Source organism: Onychostoma macrolepis, chromosome 09 (assembly GCF_012432095.1).
Source record: "Onychostoma macrolepis isolate SWU-2019 chromosome 09, ASM1243209v1, whole genome shotgun sequence".
NCBI lineage: Eukaryota > Metazoa > Chordata > Actinopteri > Cypriniformes > Cyprinidae > Onychostoma > Onychostoma macrolepis.
The window spans coordinates 10,949,649-10,969,129 of NC_081163.1; the positions used below are offsets into that span (position 1 = coordinate 10,949,649).

At 41.4% G+C, this 19,481-nt stretch overlaps 1 protein-coding gene across 6 annotated transcripts in view; it reads left to right on the forward strand.

The window, feature by feature from the left end:
- Positions 1-19,481, forward strand: part of sema5ba (sema domain, seven thrombospondin repeats (type 1 and type 1-like), transmembrane domain (TM) and short cytoplasmic domain, (semaphorin) 5Ba) — a 137,111-nt gene that overhangs the window by 62,061 nt on the left and 55,569 nt on the right. For 5 of the 6 annotated variants that reach the window (XM_058787077.1, XM_058787075.1, XM_058787080.1 and 2 more), the window contains exons 4-5: positions 7,841-7,940; positions 8,382-8,427. In XM_058787077.1, coding sequence (XP_058643060.1) covers positions 7,841-7,940; positions 8,382-8,427 — 146 coding nt within the window. Of the gene's footprint in view, positions 1-7,840; positions 7,941-8,381; positions 8,428-11,419; positions 11,921-19,481 lie in introns of those variants that run through there. The other variant, XM_058787078.1, reaches the window with a different exon arrangement.

The following is a 19,481-nucleotide window of genomic DNA, read 5'->3' on the forward strand; positions in this document are numbered from 1 at the left end:
CCGGCGGAGATGACGTAGCGACCAGGAAGTTATAAAAGCACCTGCGGTGGAGACAGCGGCAGCTTCAAAGTGAAGGAAGCGCTCGCAGGGGTGCAGGAAGTATGGCATGCGACGCAGCGTCTCGTTCCCTCGGGGAACCATGGTTACATACGTAACCTGGGACGTTCCCCTTCGGGAACTCGAGCTGCGTCGATAACGCTTTGGGAACAACAATGCCCACGCCACCATACTGACAAATCCCTGCCTAGTGTGGAACGGCACAGCTTAGGCCGAGAGGACTGAGGAGCCAGGAGTGGCATCAAGGTCAAGGCTGTAGAACCTGACAAAGGTCAGTGGGGTGGACCATCCCGCAGCATTACAGATATCGTGCATTGAAACACCAGATGAGAAGGCCTTAGAGGCTGCCATACATCTAGTAGAATGAGCCCTGATCCCGAGAGGTGAGGGGAGATCAGAAGACTCATATGCAGTGGTAATAGCATCCACTATCCATCTGCTGAGGGTCTGCTTGTTAGCAGGAAGACCCATCTTATAAGGACCGTAGCACACAAACAGTTGGTCCGACTTTCTCCACAGGGCAGCTCTGTGGACGTATGTGTCCAGTGCTCGCACTGGACACACACAATTAAGCTTTTCCTGGTCAGAATCCCGAAAGGGAGGTGGACAGAATGCCTGAAGAATAACTGTCCGTGGAACCACTGAGGGCACCTTCGGGACATACCCCGGCCTGGGGTATAGAAATGCTCTCGCCATACCAGGCGCAAACTTGAGACATGATGGAGCCACTGACAGGGCCTGCAAATCACCAACTCTCTTCAAGGAAGAGATGGCTAAAAGAAATACAGTCTTGACTGTAAGAAATCTCAAAGGAACCTCTCCCAGGGGTTCGAAGGGAGCTTTAGAAAGGGCCTCTAGAACCACAGCCAAATCCCAAGTCGGCATCCTTGGGCGAACCGGAGGCCTCAGCCTCCTGGTACCCCGGAGAAATCGTGTTACTAACGGGTTCCTCCCTAGAGACTGCTCACCCACAGGGGCGTGGTGAGCAGCAATAGCGGCCGTGTAGACACTCAACGTGGAGGAGGATAACCCTGAGGCAAATCTGTCTTGCAGAAATTCCAACACTGACCCGATAGGGCAAACTACTGGGTCCAGCTGACGGCTGTGACACCAGGAAGTGAACAGTTGCCATTTAGCAGTGTACGATTTCCTCGTAGAGGGAGCTCTGGACTGGAGGATGGTCTCCACAACCTCGTTTGAGAGACCGGATGCTATGAGTTGTGCCCCCTCAGGGGCCACACCCACAGTTTCCACAACTCTGGGCGAGGGTGAAAAATAGTGCCCCCTGCCTGTGAGAGGAGATCCCGCCGGACGGGAATCTCCCATGGAGAGTCTTCTAGAAGGGCTACCAGGTCCGCAAACCATGGACGGCCCGGCCAGTACGGGGCTACTAACAAGAGACGAACCCCGTCCCGGCGAACTCTCGCCAGAACTCCCTGGAGCAGAGCAATCGGGGGGAAAGCGTACAGACGAAGCCTCGGCCACGTCTGTACCATGGCATCTAGCCCCAGTGGAGCTGGACGAGTCAGAGAGAACCAGAGGGGACATTGTGAGGTCTCTCGAGACGCAAACAAGTCCACCTGGGCTCGACCGAACTTCTTCCAAATCTGCTCCATCACCTCGGTGTGGAGCATCCATTCCCCGGGCCTCAGCCCCTGTCTCGACAGGATGTCTGCCCCCTGATTGAGGTACCCAGGGATGTACACTGCTCTCAAGGAGAGCAGTTTCCCCTGGGCCCACAGAAGGATCTGGCGCGCCAGCCTGTACAGGGGGCGCGAGCGCAGACCCCCCTGGCGGTTGATGTAAGAGACCACCGACGTATTGTCTGTGCGAACTAGCACATGATGGCCTCTCAGGTCTGGGAGAAATTGCTTCAATGCTAGAAATACTGCCAGCATCTCCAGGCAGTTGATGTGCCAGCTGAGATGGGGACCCTCCCACAGACCTTGGGTGGAGCGGCCACTCATGACCGCTTCCCAGCCCGTGAGGGAGGCGTCCGTCGTTAGCGTTTCGCGTCGACATGGAGCCCCCAACATGGGGCCTTGTGACAGGAACCACGGTTTCTTCCACATGTCTAAGGCACGTAAGCATCGCCGCGTGACCTTGATCATGCGAAACGGGTTGCCCCTCGGGGAAAACCCTGTGGTCCTGAGCCACCACTGCAAGGGTCTCATGTACAGCAGGCCAAAAGGTATCACGTTGGACGCAGCTGCCATCAGACCCAACAGTCTCTGAAACTGCTTCACAGTGAGTGACTGGCCTTCTCTCACTCTCTTCACTGTCGTGAGGATCGACTCGATACGAGCAGGGGACAGACGTGCCTGCATCGTGGTCGAATCCCACACCACGCCCAGATAAGTGGTCCTCTGTGCTGGAGGAAGCACACTTTTCTTTGCGTTTAGTCTTAAACCCAAGTCTTTCATGTGAGCGAGAACGACATCTCGATGCCGAACTGCTACCTGCTCTGATTGAGCTAGAATCAACCAATCGTCGATGTAATTCAGTATGCGGATGCCCTGGAGTCGCAAGGGAGCCAGAGCAGCATCCACACACTTCGTGAAAGTGCGGGGTGAGAGTGCTAGACCGAATGGAAGAACCCGATATTGGTACGCTTTGCCCCCGAAAGCAAACCTCAGGAACTTCCTGTGTTGAAGAAGGATGGATATATGGAAGTAGGCGTCTTTCAGATCTATAGTCACAAACCAGTCCTCGGACCTGATTTGGGACACAACTTGCTTGATAGTAAGCATCTTGAACTTGAGTCTCATAACTGAGCGGTTCAACAATCGCAGATCTAAAATTGGACGCAACCCCCCATCCTTCTTCGGAACGATGAAGTAACGGCTGTAGAACCCGGACTCTCTGTCGAGAGGAGGGACCACCTCGATGGCCTCCTTCCTCAAGAGAGTAGCTACTTCTTGTTCCATTACCAGAGCCTGCTCGGGCCCACCAGAGTGGGACACACCCGTTGAATAGAGGCGGACGCGACCGAACTGAATCTTGTATCCTCTTTCTACCGTGTGCAGGACCCATCGAGATACATCTGGCAGAAGCTTCCACGCTGCCATATAATGTACTAAGGGAACCAGTCTCTCGAGACTGGCCTCTGGTGTACTTTGAACTGCTAGGTCGGTGCCCTGAAGCGGAGGACCGGCAGGGGACGGCCGATCTAGCTGTTCTAGAGACTTTATTGGGGGTAGCGAGCCCCTCAGGACCGCTACGTTTCCGGGCGGAGGCTGGGGGATATACTCGCCGGAGACCGCTGCGCCCTGAAGCACCGTGGGTGGCAGGGTTGGCAGACCGATCTCCCGAGGGCACTGAGGAGAGACGGGCACCGTGTAATGAGGTGTGTACCGCTCTTCCCCAGAGGGGCCTGCCCTCAGACGTCCTGGACTGAAAGCATCAGGACCTTTTGGCCGAAGCCTTCTTATTGAAAATGACGGTCCTCAGATCCGTCATTTCCCTTGCAGACTTCGACCTGGAGCGCCGCCCCCCCTCCTTACTTTCTCTTTGAGGAAGTTTACGAGTGGCGACACTCTGTTTTTGGACATCTCGATATGAGAAGCCATAGTGTGCAAGCAAGCTCCAGCCTGACCCGCTGCCATGTACGCTTTGCCCACCAAAGCCGAAGAAGTCCGAAGCGGCTTGGTGGGCAACACGGGGCCTTAAGGAAGACACACCACCAGGCGAAGATAGCCCGCAAGCGTATCCTCGACCTGGGGAATCTTCCCATAACCGCACTCATTCAGCCCTACTACGTTAGAATAATGCGAGACATATGGACTGAAGAGGCGGGCCGAGTATGGTTTATCCCACGATCTAGATACCTCAGTATGCAGATCGGGAAAAAACGAGCTGCGTGGAGGCAGTGACTTAGGCGCAGGAAGCGTTCATCTAGCTTGCTTTTAGAACGCTCCTGCCGATCTCTCTCTGCTGGCCAATTGATGTTTAACTTGGCCACAGCTCTAGTCACCACCTCCAACAGCTCCTCAAACAAGACAGACTGTGGTGGCAAGTCCACAGACTGTCTTGATCGGCGCCGTATCATCTCCCTCCTCAGAGGAAGACAATACAACGCCGAGCCTCTCTCGGGCGGAGGAAACCGTTTCAGAACGTGCCTCCGTCCCCAAAGAGTGAGAGCTAGATCTGGCAGGGGAAGAAGGAGAAAAGGACGTGCCGTCTCCTTTCTTCGTGCCAGAGCCATCTGCGATCCCCACGATTTAGGCGCCGCTCTGCCTCGGCAGGCGGGACCCGAACTGGGAACGCTGGCGAGATCACCCTCCTCAAAGAGCGATCTCCGAGGCGGCGTCCGCATTGAAAGACGCACACAATGCGGACAGTCAGCTCCTCGAGAGCTGATTGGCGTGCCGCTCCCAGACAAGCAACGCACAAACTGTGTGTATCCCGCCCGTAATGAAGCGAAGGCAGGAGGAACACACAGCCTGAAACGCTGCTTGTCAGACTCATATTTCTTGCCAGAAGCCATATCAATAAAAATAATAATAAGGGACCAACAACAGTAAATAGGACGTGACACACATAGAGCGCTTACTGAACAACAGAAGCTGCCGCTGTCTCCACCGCAGGTGCTTTTATAACTTCCTGGTCGCTACGTCATCTCCGCCGGTGACGTCAGCCGGGATTCCCTCGGACGGATTACACACGTGTTTCAGAGCGTGGGAACACAGGGGCGTTCCCAAAGCGTTATCGACGCAGCTCGAGTTCCCGAAGGGGAATCACATTGTAGGATTTTTAAAGAATTTATTTGCAAATTATGGTGGAAAATAAGTATTTGGTCAATAACTAAATTTCATCTCAATACTTTGTTATATACCCTTTGTTGGCAATGACAGTTTTCTGTAAGTCTTCACAAGGTTTTCACACACTGTTGCTGGTATTTTGGCCCATTCCTCCATGCAGATCTCCTCTAGAGCAGTAATGTTTTGGGGCTGTCGCTGGGCAACACGGACTCCAAAGATTTTCGATGGGGTTGAGATCTGGAGACTGGCTAGGCCACTCCAGGACCTGGAAATGCTTCTTACGAAGCCACTCCTTCGTTGCCCAGGCGGTGTGTTTGGGATCATTGTCATGCTGAAAGACCCAGCCACGTTTCATCTTCAATGCCCTTGCTGATGGAAGGAGGTTTTCACTCAAAATCTCACGATACATGGCCCCATTCATTCTTTCGTTTACACGGATCAGTCGTCCTGGTCCCTTTGCACAAAAACAGCCCCAAAGCATGATGTTTCCACCCCCATGCTTCACAGTAGCATACATCTTTGGATGCAACTCAGCATTCTTTCTCCTCCAAACACGACAAGTTGAGTTTTTACCAAAAAGTTATATTTTGGTTTCATCTGACCATATGACATTCTCCCAATCCTCTTCTGGATCATCCAAATGCTCTCTAGTAAACTTCAGACGGGCCCGGACATGTACTGGCTTAAGCAGGGGGACACGTCTGGCACTGCAGGATTTGAGGCCTTTGTTACTTTGGTCCCAGCTCTCTGCAGGTCATTCACTAGGTCCCCCCGTGTGGTTCTGGGATTTTTGCTCACAGTTCTTGTGATCATTTTGACCCCACGGGGTGATATCTTCGTGGAGCCCCAGATCGAGGAGATTATCAGTGGTCTTGTATGTCTTCCATTTTCTAATAATTGCTCCCACAGTTGATTTCTTCACACCAAGCTGCTTACCTATTGCAGATTCAGTCTTCCCAGCCTGGTGCAGGTCTACAATTTTGTTTCTGGTGTCCTTTGACAGCTCTTTGGTCTTGGCCATGGTGGAGTTTGGAGTTGGACTGTTTGAGGTTGTGGACAGGTGTCTTTTATACTGATAACGAGTTCAAACAGATGCCATTAATACAGGTAACGAGTGGAGGACAGAGGAGCCTCTTAAAGAAGAAGTTACAGGTCTGTGAGAGCCAGAAATCTTGCTTGTTTGTAGGTGACCAAATACTTATTTTACCGAGGAATTTACCAATTAATTCTTTAAAAATCATAGTTGAGGTATACCTATGATGAAAATTACAGGCCTCTCTCATCTTTTTAAGTGGGAGAACTTGCACAATTGGTGGCTGACTAAATACTTTTTTGCCCCACTGTATTTAAAGAAAAAGACTCAGTCTTATCCTTCTCAGTCATTAATCACTGTCTGTAAGACAGCAGTTCTTGATGTATGATATCCAATAAGATTTTCTATGATTCTCTCTGAACACATTTTATCAAAGTCATCAAAGGCCATAACCACATTTTAACACGGGTGAGATGAATGCTTGTGGAAGAGGTAGGCTTCTAGTACAGATTGTGTTTGTTTCCCTGTCATTATTTTTCCATAAATAATGCCTGAATGATGCAGCCATACGGTCCCAATCATTCAGTTTGTTAATATATTAATTCAGCAGCATTGCAGAAGCTTTTCTCCCATTTTTTCCCCCTGTAAATTCTATGGAAACACATCCCCACATTTATTCAATTCGTGTTCCCATGTGAATGACAGATTGTTTTGAATGACCCCAGCATCTGGATGACTCCATCTGCCAGGACTGATTCAGACTGTATGAAGTGGTATTTATGGATGTCTTGTTAATAGAAACCAGTTTCACCGCTACTTTGACCTGTGGTGCGAGAAAGCTGCAGCTGTGTTTGTGACTATATTCACATAGCATTTCTCTGTAGTCAAATTATTATTATTTTTTTAATATTGTGCCTAAAAGAGAAATTACAGTATGTAATATGATATATGATTTATTTATTTTTTATATGAATAATACAAATAATATTAAATACACAATTATTTTATTATATAAAATATTTGTCTTTTTTTTTGGGTAAAAATATTTCAAGCAACCTGAAATGCAATATGCAGATGCAACCTGCTATACAATTACAATTTTACTTTTTTTTAAAAATTCAAAGTGACTTATATTTGCAATCAGCGTATATACATTTTTTGTTAGTTCTTGTGTTCTCATGCATTCCATGATTTTTTTATTTAGTTTAATTTTGTGAAGTAGGCCTACATTGGATTTTGAGTTGATTTTGTAACTGAAAACTATCCATTTATCATAAACGCTTTTTCGCTTCTTAGGAAAGTGAAACTGGAGCCTGACATTTAATAGGAACTCGTAACACAAACAACATTTGAAAACTAAATTATGTAATATTAGGCAAGGATTTCTGTATTTTAGCTATACATGTCCAGAATACTGCTGAGAGATCCTATTCTGCATGGAAGGATAACAAATCTTTTTATTGGTTCATTTTACAGTGAAATCCCATTTACTAAGCCACATTAAGGTCAACAATAGATCAAGTGGTTTTTGTATTTACATAATGCCCTTGCTGTCTCGTGTAATTCCCACTTCAACAGGGCCAGTCTCTGCTGTAAGTGTGTGCCAGGGCAAATTGTTTTGATTTGTGAAACTTTGTATCAAACAGCGCTTTTATGTTCTGAGATTCCTTGGGTAAGCAAAGTTTTGACTAAGTGTCATGTTGAATTAGGATCAGTATCCTTGAAGAGGCCCAGTTACCTCTGAGCATAGCTCTCTGCTCCTCCTAACATGTTCTTGGGGACTCATGGGAAGAAACTACATTCATTTTCCTGGATTAGTGACCTCTATTGCGGAGCTCGTTTTTTGTAATGCTTAATCCATATGTTACCCTAAACCAGGAGTTCTTTAATGGATTTTAATGTGAACGCTTTGAACTTTCAAGGTTTGTCAAACGCAGCCACTTCCCTTCTGTATCACTAATATACCCACTTTTTGTTTTTGGTCTTTCAGCTCTAAGTCCTTTGATCTCCAGTTTCTCCCATCCTGGTGTAAGGGACTACTCTCAGCTGACCCTTGACCTCACCAGGAATGAACTTATAGTGGGAGCAAGGTAAAAAAGTATATAATATCTGGCCAAAGTTTGGATTGATGCATGAATAAGATCAATACAAACACACAGTTTATATATTTCTATATTAAATATGTTTATGTTATAATTAATCATTTTTATTGGAATGTCATTGTATAATAATATGTGTATTATTAATATTATATAAAAATACATGTCTTTATCATTTAAATTCTTTTTTCTTTCTTTTTTTTGGTCAATGCTTATATCCATACTACTGTTTGTGTTTAGAATTGATTTAAAGTCATTTTATTCAGCGATAAAAATGTAAAACAGAACCATTTTCACCAGAGGTCTCAGACTTTTGGACCCCACTTTATTTTTCATTTCCCTTGGCATATTAAGGGTACATTTTCATTGCATCTCCAGTAGATGAATCATATAAATGTAACATTTTCAATCTCTCTCTTATTTTATCTGCAGAAACTACCTCTTCAGACTGAATCTAAACAACATTTCGTTAATTCAGGTGAGAGACAGACCTACAATGCTTATTAATGGTCAGCATTCTCTACTAGATGAGGATTCCTGTTTGATGTGGCCTTTGTGACTTTATCTAGGGCTGTCTGTTAGGTCTTTGGGTGTTAGAGAGGGTTGGCTTATGGTTATTGATATTGAAATGAATGGGTCAGTTCCCAAAATTGCCTGGACAGACTTCAAAGAAAGCAGCATTGCCGGCACAGAGAGCGAGGGGCGTCCTTAGCGAAAGTACCAAGTTTCTAGTTTGGCTTGGAGCTAAAACCTCTCAGAAGGTCAGCCAGGACTGACTGAGGTCTAAATAAAGCAGTGAAATGAGACTGTGGTGGCTTTCCCACCTGTTGCTGCGGTTGCATATATCTCTTTTATTCCCCCAGTAATCTATGTGCCGTGTCTGGTAGATATACCAGACATTTATTGAATGCTCTCACTCGCAGACCACTCATAATGTTTCATGCATGAAGCAGCTTTTGGTTGAAGACTGAATAAAATTTGAGTATCAGTCGGTTTCATTCTCTCTCACCTTATACCCAGCACACATCTGAATGCACAACAAATAGGAGCTAAATAAGCCACTCCATTCACATATTCCCATGTCTGCGTCTAGTGTTTTGTTTCAATGACGTTACTAAATTTGCAGCACTTTTCTCCGTTGTCCCAGTGGAGAGGATTAGGTGCAATTTCATTTTCCTCCATCTCACCTTCGCCTGTGTATCTCTCCTGGGCGATTCCAAACTGTGAATAAACAAGGCCGATCTTTCTTCATTTCGACTAACTGGAGCATCACAAGTGGAGGCAGGGTCCAAATCGATGAGCAGCATTTTGCCAGCTTTTGAGAGTATTTTTGCCTAAACTGCACACAGAGGGAGAAAATTCAAATGGGCAGATGTTAAAGGATGAAGAATGAGACATTGGTGACAGAATTGACCTGACAACACTAAGTATGGCTTCCTGAATTGTAACCAATTCACAAAGCACCATAATTAACACATTTAGTGTTGCTACAAAAAAATTACGGAGGTTGCCCTTTCATAGCTCCTGAGGATAAAATTGAGTTCTTGGTCTTAGAAGCACAGATGAAAAACTTTTGAGTTTACACTACCGTTAAAAAAAGTTTAGGGTCAATAAGATATCTTTGAAAAAAAGGAATACTTTTATTCAGCAAGGACACTTTAAATTGATCAAAACTGACAGAGAAGACTTTTACATTGTGCTGGTCTATTGAACTTTCTATTAATCGAAGAATCTTGCAAAAAACTAGAGTAATAGCTGCTGTTAACAAAATTCACAGGAATAAACTACATTTGAAAATAAATTCAAATAGAAAACAGTTGTTTAAAATTGTAATAATAGTACTGTTTTTGATGTATTCTCTGATCAAATAAATGCAAACTTTATGAGCTTAAGAGATGTCTTTCAAAAACATAAAAAAATCTTTACAACCTCGAAACTTTTGAATGGTGATATAATAGAAATATTAAAGTGTTAATTTAATTTTTATTGTTATTATCTAATGAGAAAATGATTGGTTCCACTACAGATTTCTCTTGAGCTTTTATATACTTCATTGAAATTTTGTATGATTATAATTTAGTAACAAAAACTGCAGTAACCAACTAGTATTTTGGCAGGCGCATCTATATATGAACATTTTTGTATCACTCTGTATCACATCTTGTAGCTAGAGATTCTATTATATGCTTTCATTTTATTCTTAGAATAAGCCATTGTTACTGAGCACACTGATGTCTGTATAGTATCCTCTCTTATTCATTCATTCCTATCATGTTCACACATTCTTCATCTTTTCATCCTGCTCGCTGTACTTTTGTCCACACTTCCACCTGCGTGCCACCTCTCTCAGTCTCCTTTTGTCCTTCTCCCCACACCATTAGAGCTATCCTGCATCTTTCTGCCAGGAGTGTAATGGGGCTGACAGAAAGCCAGCTCATCTCAGAAATGTATGTCTTGGTGCCAAACATGCAGCCGTTGGCAGAGGAGAGCAACAGCTCAGGCGAGCCTTTTCAACTTTACCCAGGCTGGGATGGGGTGAAAAAAAGCTGATTCTTACGCTTTGAATTATTCACTGCGCTGACCCATGGGTACGCACCTGCTGTCCTCATTTCCGTGATGAGGGACATTTGCCATGGCCTGGTGTAACGTACGCTACTGGTCAAAAATTGGACACTTGATTAAAGTTTTGTTTCCTATGTGATTTTTAAATGCTTGAAAAGAAATTACTGTAGTTGTTGGAATTATGCATGCATATAAAATATATATAAAATATAAATAAATGTATACACATACATATGTTAAAAGACAAAAACACCATGTATACATATGTACATAAATACTACCTGTCAAAAATGTGTAATATTTTTTATTTTTTTTATTTTCTGAAATATCTTATGCTCACCAGGGATTTATTTATGTATTTATTTGATCAAAAATACAGTAAAAACACTATTCTGATATGTTATTAAAATTTTAAATAACTGTTTTCAATTTTGATATATTTTAAAAATATTATTTATTCCTGTGATGACAAAGCTAATTTTTCAGCAGTCATTACACAGTATCACATGATCCTTCAGAAATCATTGTAATATTCTAATTTGGTGCTTAAGAAACATTTATTATTATTAATGTTGAAACAGGTATTATAATAAAATTTCACAATAGTACTGTTTATTTACAGTATTTTTGATCAAATAAATGCAGCCTTGGTGAGCATAAGATACTTCTTTCAAAAACATTAAAAAAAATTTAGTATGTATGTATGTACATATAAAATATATAAATAAAATATGACAAATATTAATATATTATTGTGCATTTTATTTATTATTTTTATTATTATTATTTAAAAAATGGTTTAATTAGGTTTATTTATTTAGATTTTATTAAATTTTATATATAGATATTTTTGGACCATATACTGTAGTTAAATTGGAAAAATATTTCTTTACCTCTCATACTATACTTCCATTTTAGTTCTGAAATTTAAATTCTGAAACCATTTGACTGGTATTGTAACTAGGCACTTTGAACACCAGCAATTCCATTTTCATCAACTGCTTTATGAATCAACCCAGGGTGCACAGTAATGATTTATAAATGAAGATCATTTATCTACACCATGTTTTTGTAACTACCACCATTGTCAAAGCATTAGACTTTTCCCAAGATCCCAAACCTGTCTATCCTGAGACAGTGTGTTTTTTTTTGTTTTTTTCGGTGAGATCAGTGCATGCTGTCTGTGCACACTTTGTTGCTGCTGCTGTTTCCCAAGATCTAAACGGATACATGAGGCAGCAGGATTCCACTGCTTCCGCCTCATGGGGGACCAGCCGTCTCATGGGATCAGGAACATCTGATGATGTTGGCGTCACTGTGTTGGCACAATGGGGGAGCTCAAGGTACTGAGATTGAGACCCACCCACATACTGCGCTCCTTCCGTGCCTCCCTGAGACTCCTTCACGCTGTAAGTAGGTTCTATTACATGAGCGATAGAGAGGAAACTCAGAGCATAGCTTCTGTCAGCTTCTCTTTCCTACTCTGCTCTTGATCCCGTCCCTTTGGTACGCATTTGCGCAAATGGACCAGTTTTGCTCAGATCAGTTTACAATGTGGGATGAACTTCCACTCTCACAATTGAGGCTACAGAATATAGCCAGTCACAGCCTCCATAGACATTATTGAATCTGTCGTATCTGACTAATGCAATTGCTCAGGAGAAATAAGATAATGACAGTTCATTTTCAGAGCCTGCATTATTCTATTTATGTGCTCATGGCTATTAATTTACATTATGGCTGTATCTAATGTGAAAATAGATGTTCGTGCACCATGCTGTTCCGAAAAACAAAAAGTTCAGCCATCATCTAAATGCTTTTTGCAAAATGAGGTGGAATAATTTCTCCATTCGCAAAGATGTAGATGTAGTTCAACAGATATATTAGAACATGATTTTCCCAGGGTTTATGCTACCAGACAGAAGTTTGTACACACTTGAATGAGTTTATAATGATCTTTGCTTACATTCTTGATACGTTTTGTAGACAAATATAAATTGGATTTATGTACATTGTATTTTTTGTAGAAAGGCACAATTTTATTTTATTTTATTTTTTCATGCGTTTAGCACACATGCACCAGGATGCACCCTTATAAAGTTGGTTGAGGGAACGGCCAGAGTATATTAAGCTACTTTAACCAAACTAAAACATAATAAGTTTTAATTTATGCATAATTTTGAGCAATTCCTATACTTGCATTTGTGTAATTTTATAGTCTTGATGCTTTTACTGTTCCTTTAACGTGTGGGAAATAGTAAAAATAAAGGACAAATTGGTGTGTCCAAACATCCTGACTGGTATACTGAAGGGTCTCAGAATGTAGAGAAGCTAAGATCTGACACATCAGAGGCTCAGAACCTCTGGAGATGGAACCAGACCAGAAGTTTGACCTCAGGGTCACTGAAGAGTGATATGATGTTATGTATGAGGATGAAGAGCTATGGGAGAGGAGCGTTCTCTTTACTAAGGAGTCAGGAATGAGATAAAGCCCACGGTTTGACAGGACTGGAATGTAAACAGATGGGTCATGCATGAATAAATAAGTTAGTTTGTGGAATCTTTCTCAGTCTATCTCAAGTCTCCATCATCCCTCTTCTTTATCCAATGGAATCGCTTACGTGCGACCACATATTCATAGCGGCATCCTCCCGCCATCTCTCAGTGGAATCTCTGTCACAACTCCCCCTTCCGTCTTTGTTGATTTTTGTTTTTATGTCATGCAAGTACATAAAGTACACTAAAGGATAAGAATTTAATGCCACTGAGGATTCCAGTCACTGCTCAGTCTGATTCGGTTCATAGTTTTGAGGTCCAAGTTCATGTATGGACCCAAGTGAATTGTGTGGATGTACTTTATGTATTGCCCTTTTTTTTGTATTAGGATGACTAGCAGCTAGTTTTTCTTAGTTGTCATTTGTCTTGTGTTAGAAGCTAGTTACAGTGCTGTCCAAAAGTTTGGGCTCAGTGAAGGTTTTTTTTTTTTTTTTTTTACGAAATTAATACTTTTATTCAGCAGGGATGCATTAAATCGACAAAAAGTGACATTAAAGACATATAGATAGATAGATAGATAGATAGATAGATAGATAGATAGATAGATATAAATCCTGGAGATTAATTTTTTTAGTTTCCACATACTTTACTGTATATTTGATCAGATAAAGGCAGCCTTTCGAGAAAATTTAACAATCTTACAGACTCCAAACTTTTGAACGGCAGTATGCATGCTGCCTTATTAGTCAAACTTAAAAAGGCAAGCTTGATTATTACTATTTGTGAAGATTTAAAGTTTTTTTTTTTTATAGATTCTTGGTGTAGAACTTTGCTTTAGCGTTTCTTTTCTAAAATTGTCTATAATGCCATGGCAGACAGTTTTAGCAGATTGTCTGCATGCAATTGGACATCTTTCATTTAGCCTCTGAAAATGTATGAGGGATTTGGGGTAATAAATCAGTGCTCAGCGTAGAATAAATAAATGAAAAGCATTACAGGTAAACATAAACTGAGAGATTAGTACGGCTGTCACAGCTTTCCTTCTGGTGTAATTTCAGAGCATTTGGCATGGCCAAGATAAGAGCATTTAAGATTAACCTTTCATTGTGCGGCTCTACAGTGTGCCACCTTAAGAATTTCCTCAAAATAGTCATGCCTGATTTTTTCTTTTTTTTTCTATTGCTATTTCACAATGTTTCCATGTGGCTATCAAGACCTGTAAAGGCTGTGTAAAGAATGAGGAATCTTTTGAAGGTCCTGACCCATTTCAGAGCACAAAGCACCATGAAGAACCCAATCAGATGCTTATCTCCAAATGATGAAGCCAACTGACATCAGTGCATTTATTTTTCTTTCTATACAATGACCAAAACAGCATTGTACTCCATTGGACAAGACATAAGAAAGTATGGCTGATCATAAATTCTCCCCATCTTTCCCATCCTCTCTGTGTTTGTACAATAGCCTGAAACAGAGGTCAATAATACTTCACTCTGCTCACAGAATTCCCACATATTTGCTCTGAAATGTACACTGGTCAGTCTATATCCAAAATTCAAACATCCAAGATGTCAGTCTCTGCATTGACAAGACAGAGGTCTCTGCTCTCTGTCAATAGACAATGGCGTGAGAGCGCTGTGTGCCGAATGTATTCAGTAGACATTGTTACAGCTGCTTTGGACGGCGACCCCTGTGGTCAAGAGGTGACTGCCCCCTTCAGCTGTAACCAATAAAACAGGAAGTACCCGACGTGAGCAAATAGCAGCTGGGAACAAGAGCTGTTTAGATTCTGCTCTGGTGTTGTTTTGGTTAGAGAAATATGTTCAGTGTTCACAAATACTCTGCGGTGATTATGAAACAGCATCCGGCTCAACAGATGGAAATGCATGAGCACAATGGTGGCTGCTGCTCTCATTTATTCTAATGATCTGACAGAGGCTCGCAGGATCACGGCGGCAGCTATGCGGCGTGCTACATTTTTCATATTCCGGCTCTCGTGGGATGGCTGAGGCCTTAGGAAAAGGATGCTCCAGACTGGAGATCAAAATGAGGGAAAGCAACGCTAAGCGTCTTCTTTTTGATATGATCACTCAGTGGTCGCCCAAGGTGCAAATTTCAACTCTCTGACCTCAGAGTTTGATGAATCTGGGCTGATTTCATCCTACTCACTCGTGATTAATTTCCCTCTGCAATTTGCCCAGATTGAATTATTGATGTAGTCTTTGCCACTGGTGGGCTAATTTGTGACACATAGACAATGGAAGGAGACAATGAAACCCAGTGGGAAATGCCTTTTTAAAGAAAAAATGATTTCACTTGACTTGCAGCAGGCATTTGTACCCACTGCTAGTCTTGTTAACAAAATTACTGGCAAAAATGTTTGATCACAAAAGATTTTTCAATTTGTCATTTGTCAGTTTGCCTTTGGATAAAAAGAAGTAGAAAATTACGTTGTTATTAACTCCTTAACGTGTTATTATTGTTACGTTTTAAAGATATTTTTGTCAAATGTCCAATACTACAAAAATGAATAAAATAATATAAAAAAAAATAAAATAAAAAAATAATAATCCAATTTTTTTTTAAATAATCAGTATTTTTGATTTGGTAAAATGTCTAAACATCTTAAAAATAAAAGTACAGATATAACTTTTAAAAATATATATATATTATAAGACTTGTTATTCTCTGGGAATGTTTTTTATATTTAGTTAAAAAAAAGAAAAGAATATATGACAGTTGGATAAGAAAATAAACTTTAAAGATATTTACTGAAAATAAGTCTTAATATCTTATTCAAGTACATTTCTAAAGTAAATGTATGGTATTTTTTACATTTAAAGACAAAACGCAATGATTATAAAATAATAAAAAAAAGCTTTTAATTTTTATTATACTCATCCCTCTTTTTATGTTTAGCAGATAGAAGAAGATGCTGTAGCTTCAAATATATGGCTATTATTGGACAATAGATGGCAAGTATTTAAACATCTTAATAAGATTCTTTTGTTTTGCTTTCCAGTAAAATGAAACATTTAAATATTTAAAAATTTAGATAATATGACTTTTTTAGAGAGCTGTATGTATAATTAATATTTTTTTCTTTCCCTTATGACAAACAAAAGATTTTTCTTCTTTTAAGAATAAACCGAACCAAATTTATTGTGATTTACACTTAAAAGGGTGCTCAAACCTGGATGAGAAAAGTACTGCGGCGTCGTGGTGCCTCAGTCTCACATCATTGCTCTTTTGCTTGGGAGTTTTGTAACTTGCTGAGGCAGTTGGGTTCAATCAGAATGGCCTTCTTAAATTAAAGCCATCACTCACGTCCACACATACGCCTTTACTTTACGTGCGATGATGCTTTTATCTCATTGTTGTAGCGCAACCGTATTGTTAGAGCTGTGCATTAGACACTGACCTGTTGCTTCATTTCTCATCCTGTTTTTCCAGCCCCAAGTAAATGCGTTCAGACGGCACAGCTGTGAACCTTCAAAGGGCTCACTATTTGCATGTCCTGGGCACACACACGTCTCTAGACAAAACCAGGCAGTACCCTTATTCAGGCCTACAGAGCGGAGTGTCCGCCCCCATGCTACACTGCCTCTATTTTTCTGATGGTGAATATGGTGCTGGAATGTGAAGTGAGAGAGAGACGGCTCAGGGAATGTCGTGGGGGAAGGAGGAGATGCTAGAGAGCATATCTGCGCCCTCTTGTGTAAGGTTCAGCATTCTTAGACAATGAGGCGAAGGTATTGAGAGTCATGTCACATCTTTGAGGGCGGCGGTAAATGGGGATGGGGCCGCTTGAATAGGGCACTCTGTTAAAGGACAAAACAGGGCGGTGCCTCGGCTTGCCTATTGAAGCACACGGACCTTGAAGATCCGCCAGTGAGACGGATAGCCTCACTGCTCCAGCCGGCTGGATGGGGGCGGAGCCATCACACTTTAATCAGGGGCCTCCTTAATGAGTATGCAAATGACGTTTTCATCCCAAACCAGTCAAGTTTTGGAGGGAAGGGAGTGTTCATGCAAACTCAAGTCCTTCACTTCAAGTATTAGTCATTGGTATTTTTGAATTGTTTTCTGGTAAAATATCTAAACATTTAAAAAAAATTAATTTACAAGAGAAGTGAAACTGTCTAAGAAGAGGATAAAAATTTATTTATTTATATATTTAAGATTATTATTAGATATTAAGATTTAAAAAAATAAATACATTTAAATTTAAATTAAAAAAAAAAAAAAAAATTAAATGTGTCGTACAGATTCTATATCTATATGTAATTAAAAACAATAATGATTAAGACTTTTTAGCAGTTTAAAATTTTGTACAGTCTATATATCCTAAGAAATTATGTGCAAAAGTATTTTTTACAAAGCAACTCACTGGCTTTGTTCTTTTCTTTTTTTTTCTTTATTCTATTTTGCTGATGCTTTAGATCAGGGTTCCTCAATAGGCGACCTGCGAGAGAAAAATGTTTGGCCCACGCTAATTTCAAATAATGTTGCATGAAAATTCAAATGCAGCATCAGAAAGCGACATTAACTTACATTGTGTCTACACCGGACTCGAGCGGCGCGACGCGACACAACAAAATACAATAGAACTTATTATAATCTGTAATGCTGTCTACACTGGATGCGGACAGTAAACTGCTGACTCGTTCTATTTATGACATTACTCACACAACGTTCAAATGATTTGCAATGCATTGTCGCGTCCAGTGTAGATACTATGTGACAGCAAAAACACGGCAAGTGTGAAGTAAAGAAAACTGGACACGGAAAATAGATGATTCAGATGTGAATGGACTGAACAGTTTTGAGTGAGTGAGTGAGGAGTGATACCATCTTTGTTATGGATGTTGGTTCACTGTGAGTTCACAGTTTTAACGTAAATTTGCTTTCATTTATTTTCAAGATCTGAGGTAAAATATCTATTGTTGCTATGGCTATAAACCTCACGCAAAATAATATTCAAACTCACATTAGATACTTTTAACATTGAATAAAGCACATAATCATTACCTGAGATTATCACTGTCATATTTTGTATGTTGTTCCTGCCACGACGTGTATATATATATACAGGTACATCTCAATAAATTAGAATGTCGTGGAAAAGTTCATTTATTTCAGTAATTCAACTCAAATTGTGAAACTCGTGTATTAAATAAATTCAATGCACACAGACTGAAGTAGTTTAAGTCTTTGGTTCTTTTAATTGTGATGATTTTGGCTCACATTTAACAAAAACCTACCAATTCACTAGCTCAACAAATTAGAATATGGTGACATGCCAATCAGCTAATCAACTCAAAACACCTGCAAAGGTTTCCTGAGCCTTCAAAATGGTCTCTCAGTTTGGTTCACTAGGCTACACAATCATGGGGAAGACTGCTGATCTGACAGTTGTCCAGAAGACAATCATTGACACCCTTCACAAGGAGGGTAAGCCACAAACATTCATTGCCAAAGAAGCTGGCTGTTCACAGAGTGCTGTATCCAAGCATGTTAACAGAAAGTTGAGTGGAAGGAAAAAGTGTGGAAGAAAAAGATGCACAACCAACAGAGAGAACCACAGCCTTATGAGGATTGTCAAGCAAAATCGATTCAAGAATTTGGGTGAACTTCACAAGGAATGGACTGAGGCTGGGGTCAAGGCATCAAGAGCCACCTGTATTCCTCTTGTTAAGCCACTCCTGAACCACAGACAACGTCAGAGGCGTCTTACCTGGGCTAAGGAGAAGAAGAACTGAACTGTTGCCCAGTGGTCCAAAGTCCTCTTTTCAGATGAGAGCAAGTTTTGTATTTCATTTGGAATCCAAGGTCATAGAGTCTGGAGGAAGCTCATAGCCCAAGTTGCTTGAAGTCCAGTGTTAAGTTTCCAGTCAGTGATGATTTGGGGTGCAATGTCCTCTGCTGGTGTTGGTCCATTGTGTTTTTTGAAAACCAAAGTCACTGCACCCGTTTACCAAGAAATTTTGGAGCACTTCATGCTTCCTTCTGCTGACCAGCTTTTTAAAGATGCTGATTTCATTTTCCAGCAGGATTTGGCACCTGCCCACACTGCCAAAAGCACCAAAAGTTTGTTAAATGACCATGGTGTTAGTGTGCTTGACTGGCCAGCAAACTCACCAGACCTGAACCCCATAGAGAATCTATGGGGTATTGTCAAGAGGAAAATGAGAAACAAGAGACCAAAAAATGTAGATGAGCTGAAGGCCACTGTCAAAGAAACCTGGGCTTCCATACCACCTCAGCAGTGCCACAAACTGATCACCTCCATGCCACGCCGAATTGAGGCAGTAATTAAAGAAAAAGGAGCCCCTACCAAGTATTGGTACATATACAGTAAATGAACATACTTTCCAGAAGTCCAACAATTCACTAAAAATGTTTTTTTTTTATTGGTCTTATGAAGTATTCTAATTTGTTGAGAATTAAATTTTTCACTCTTTGTTATATTGC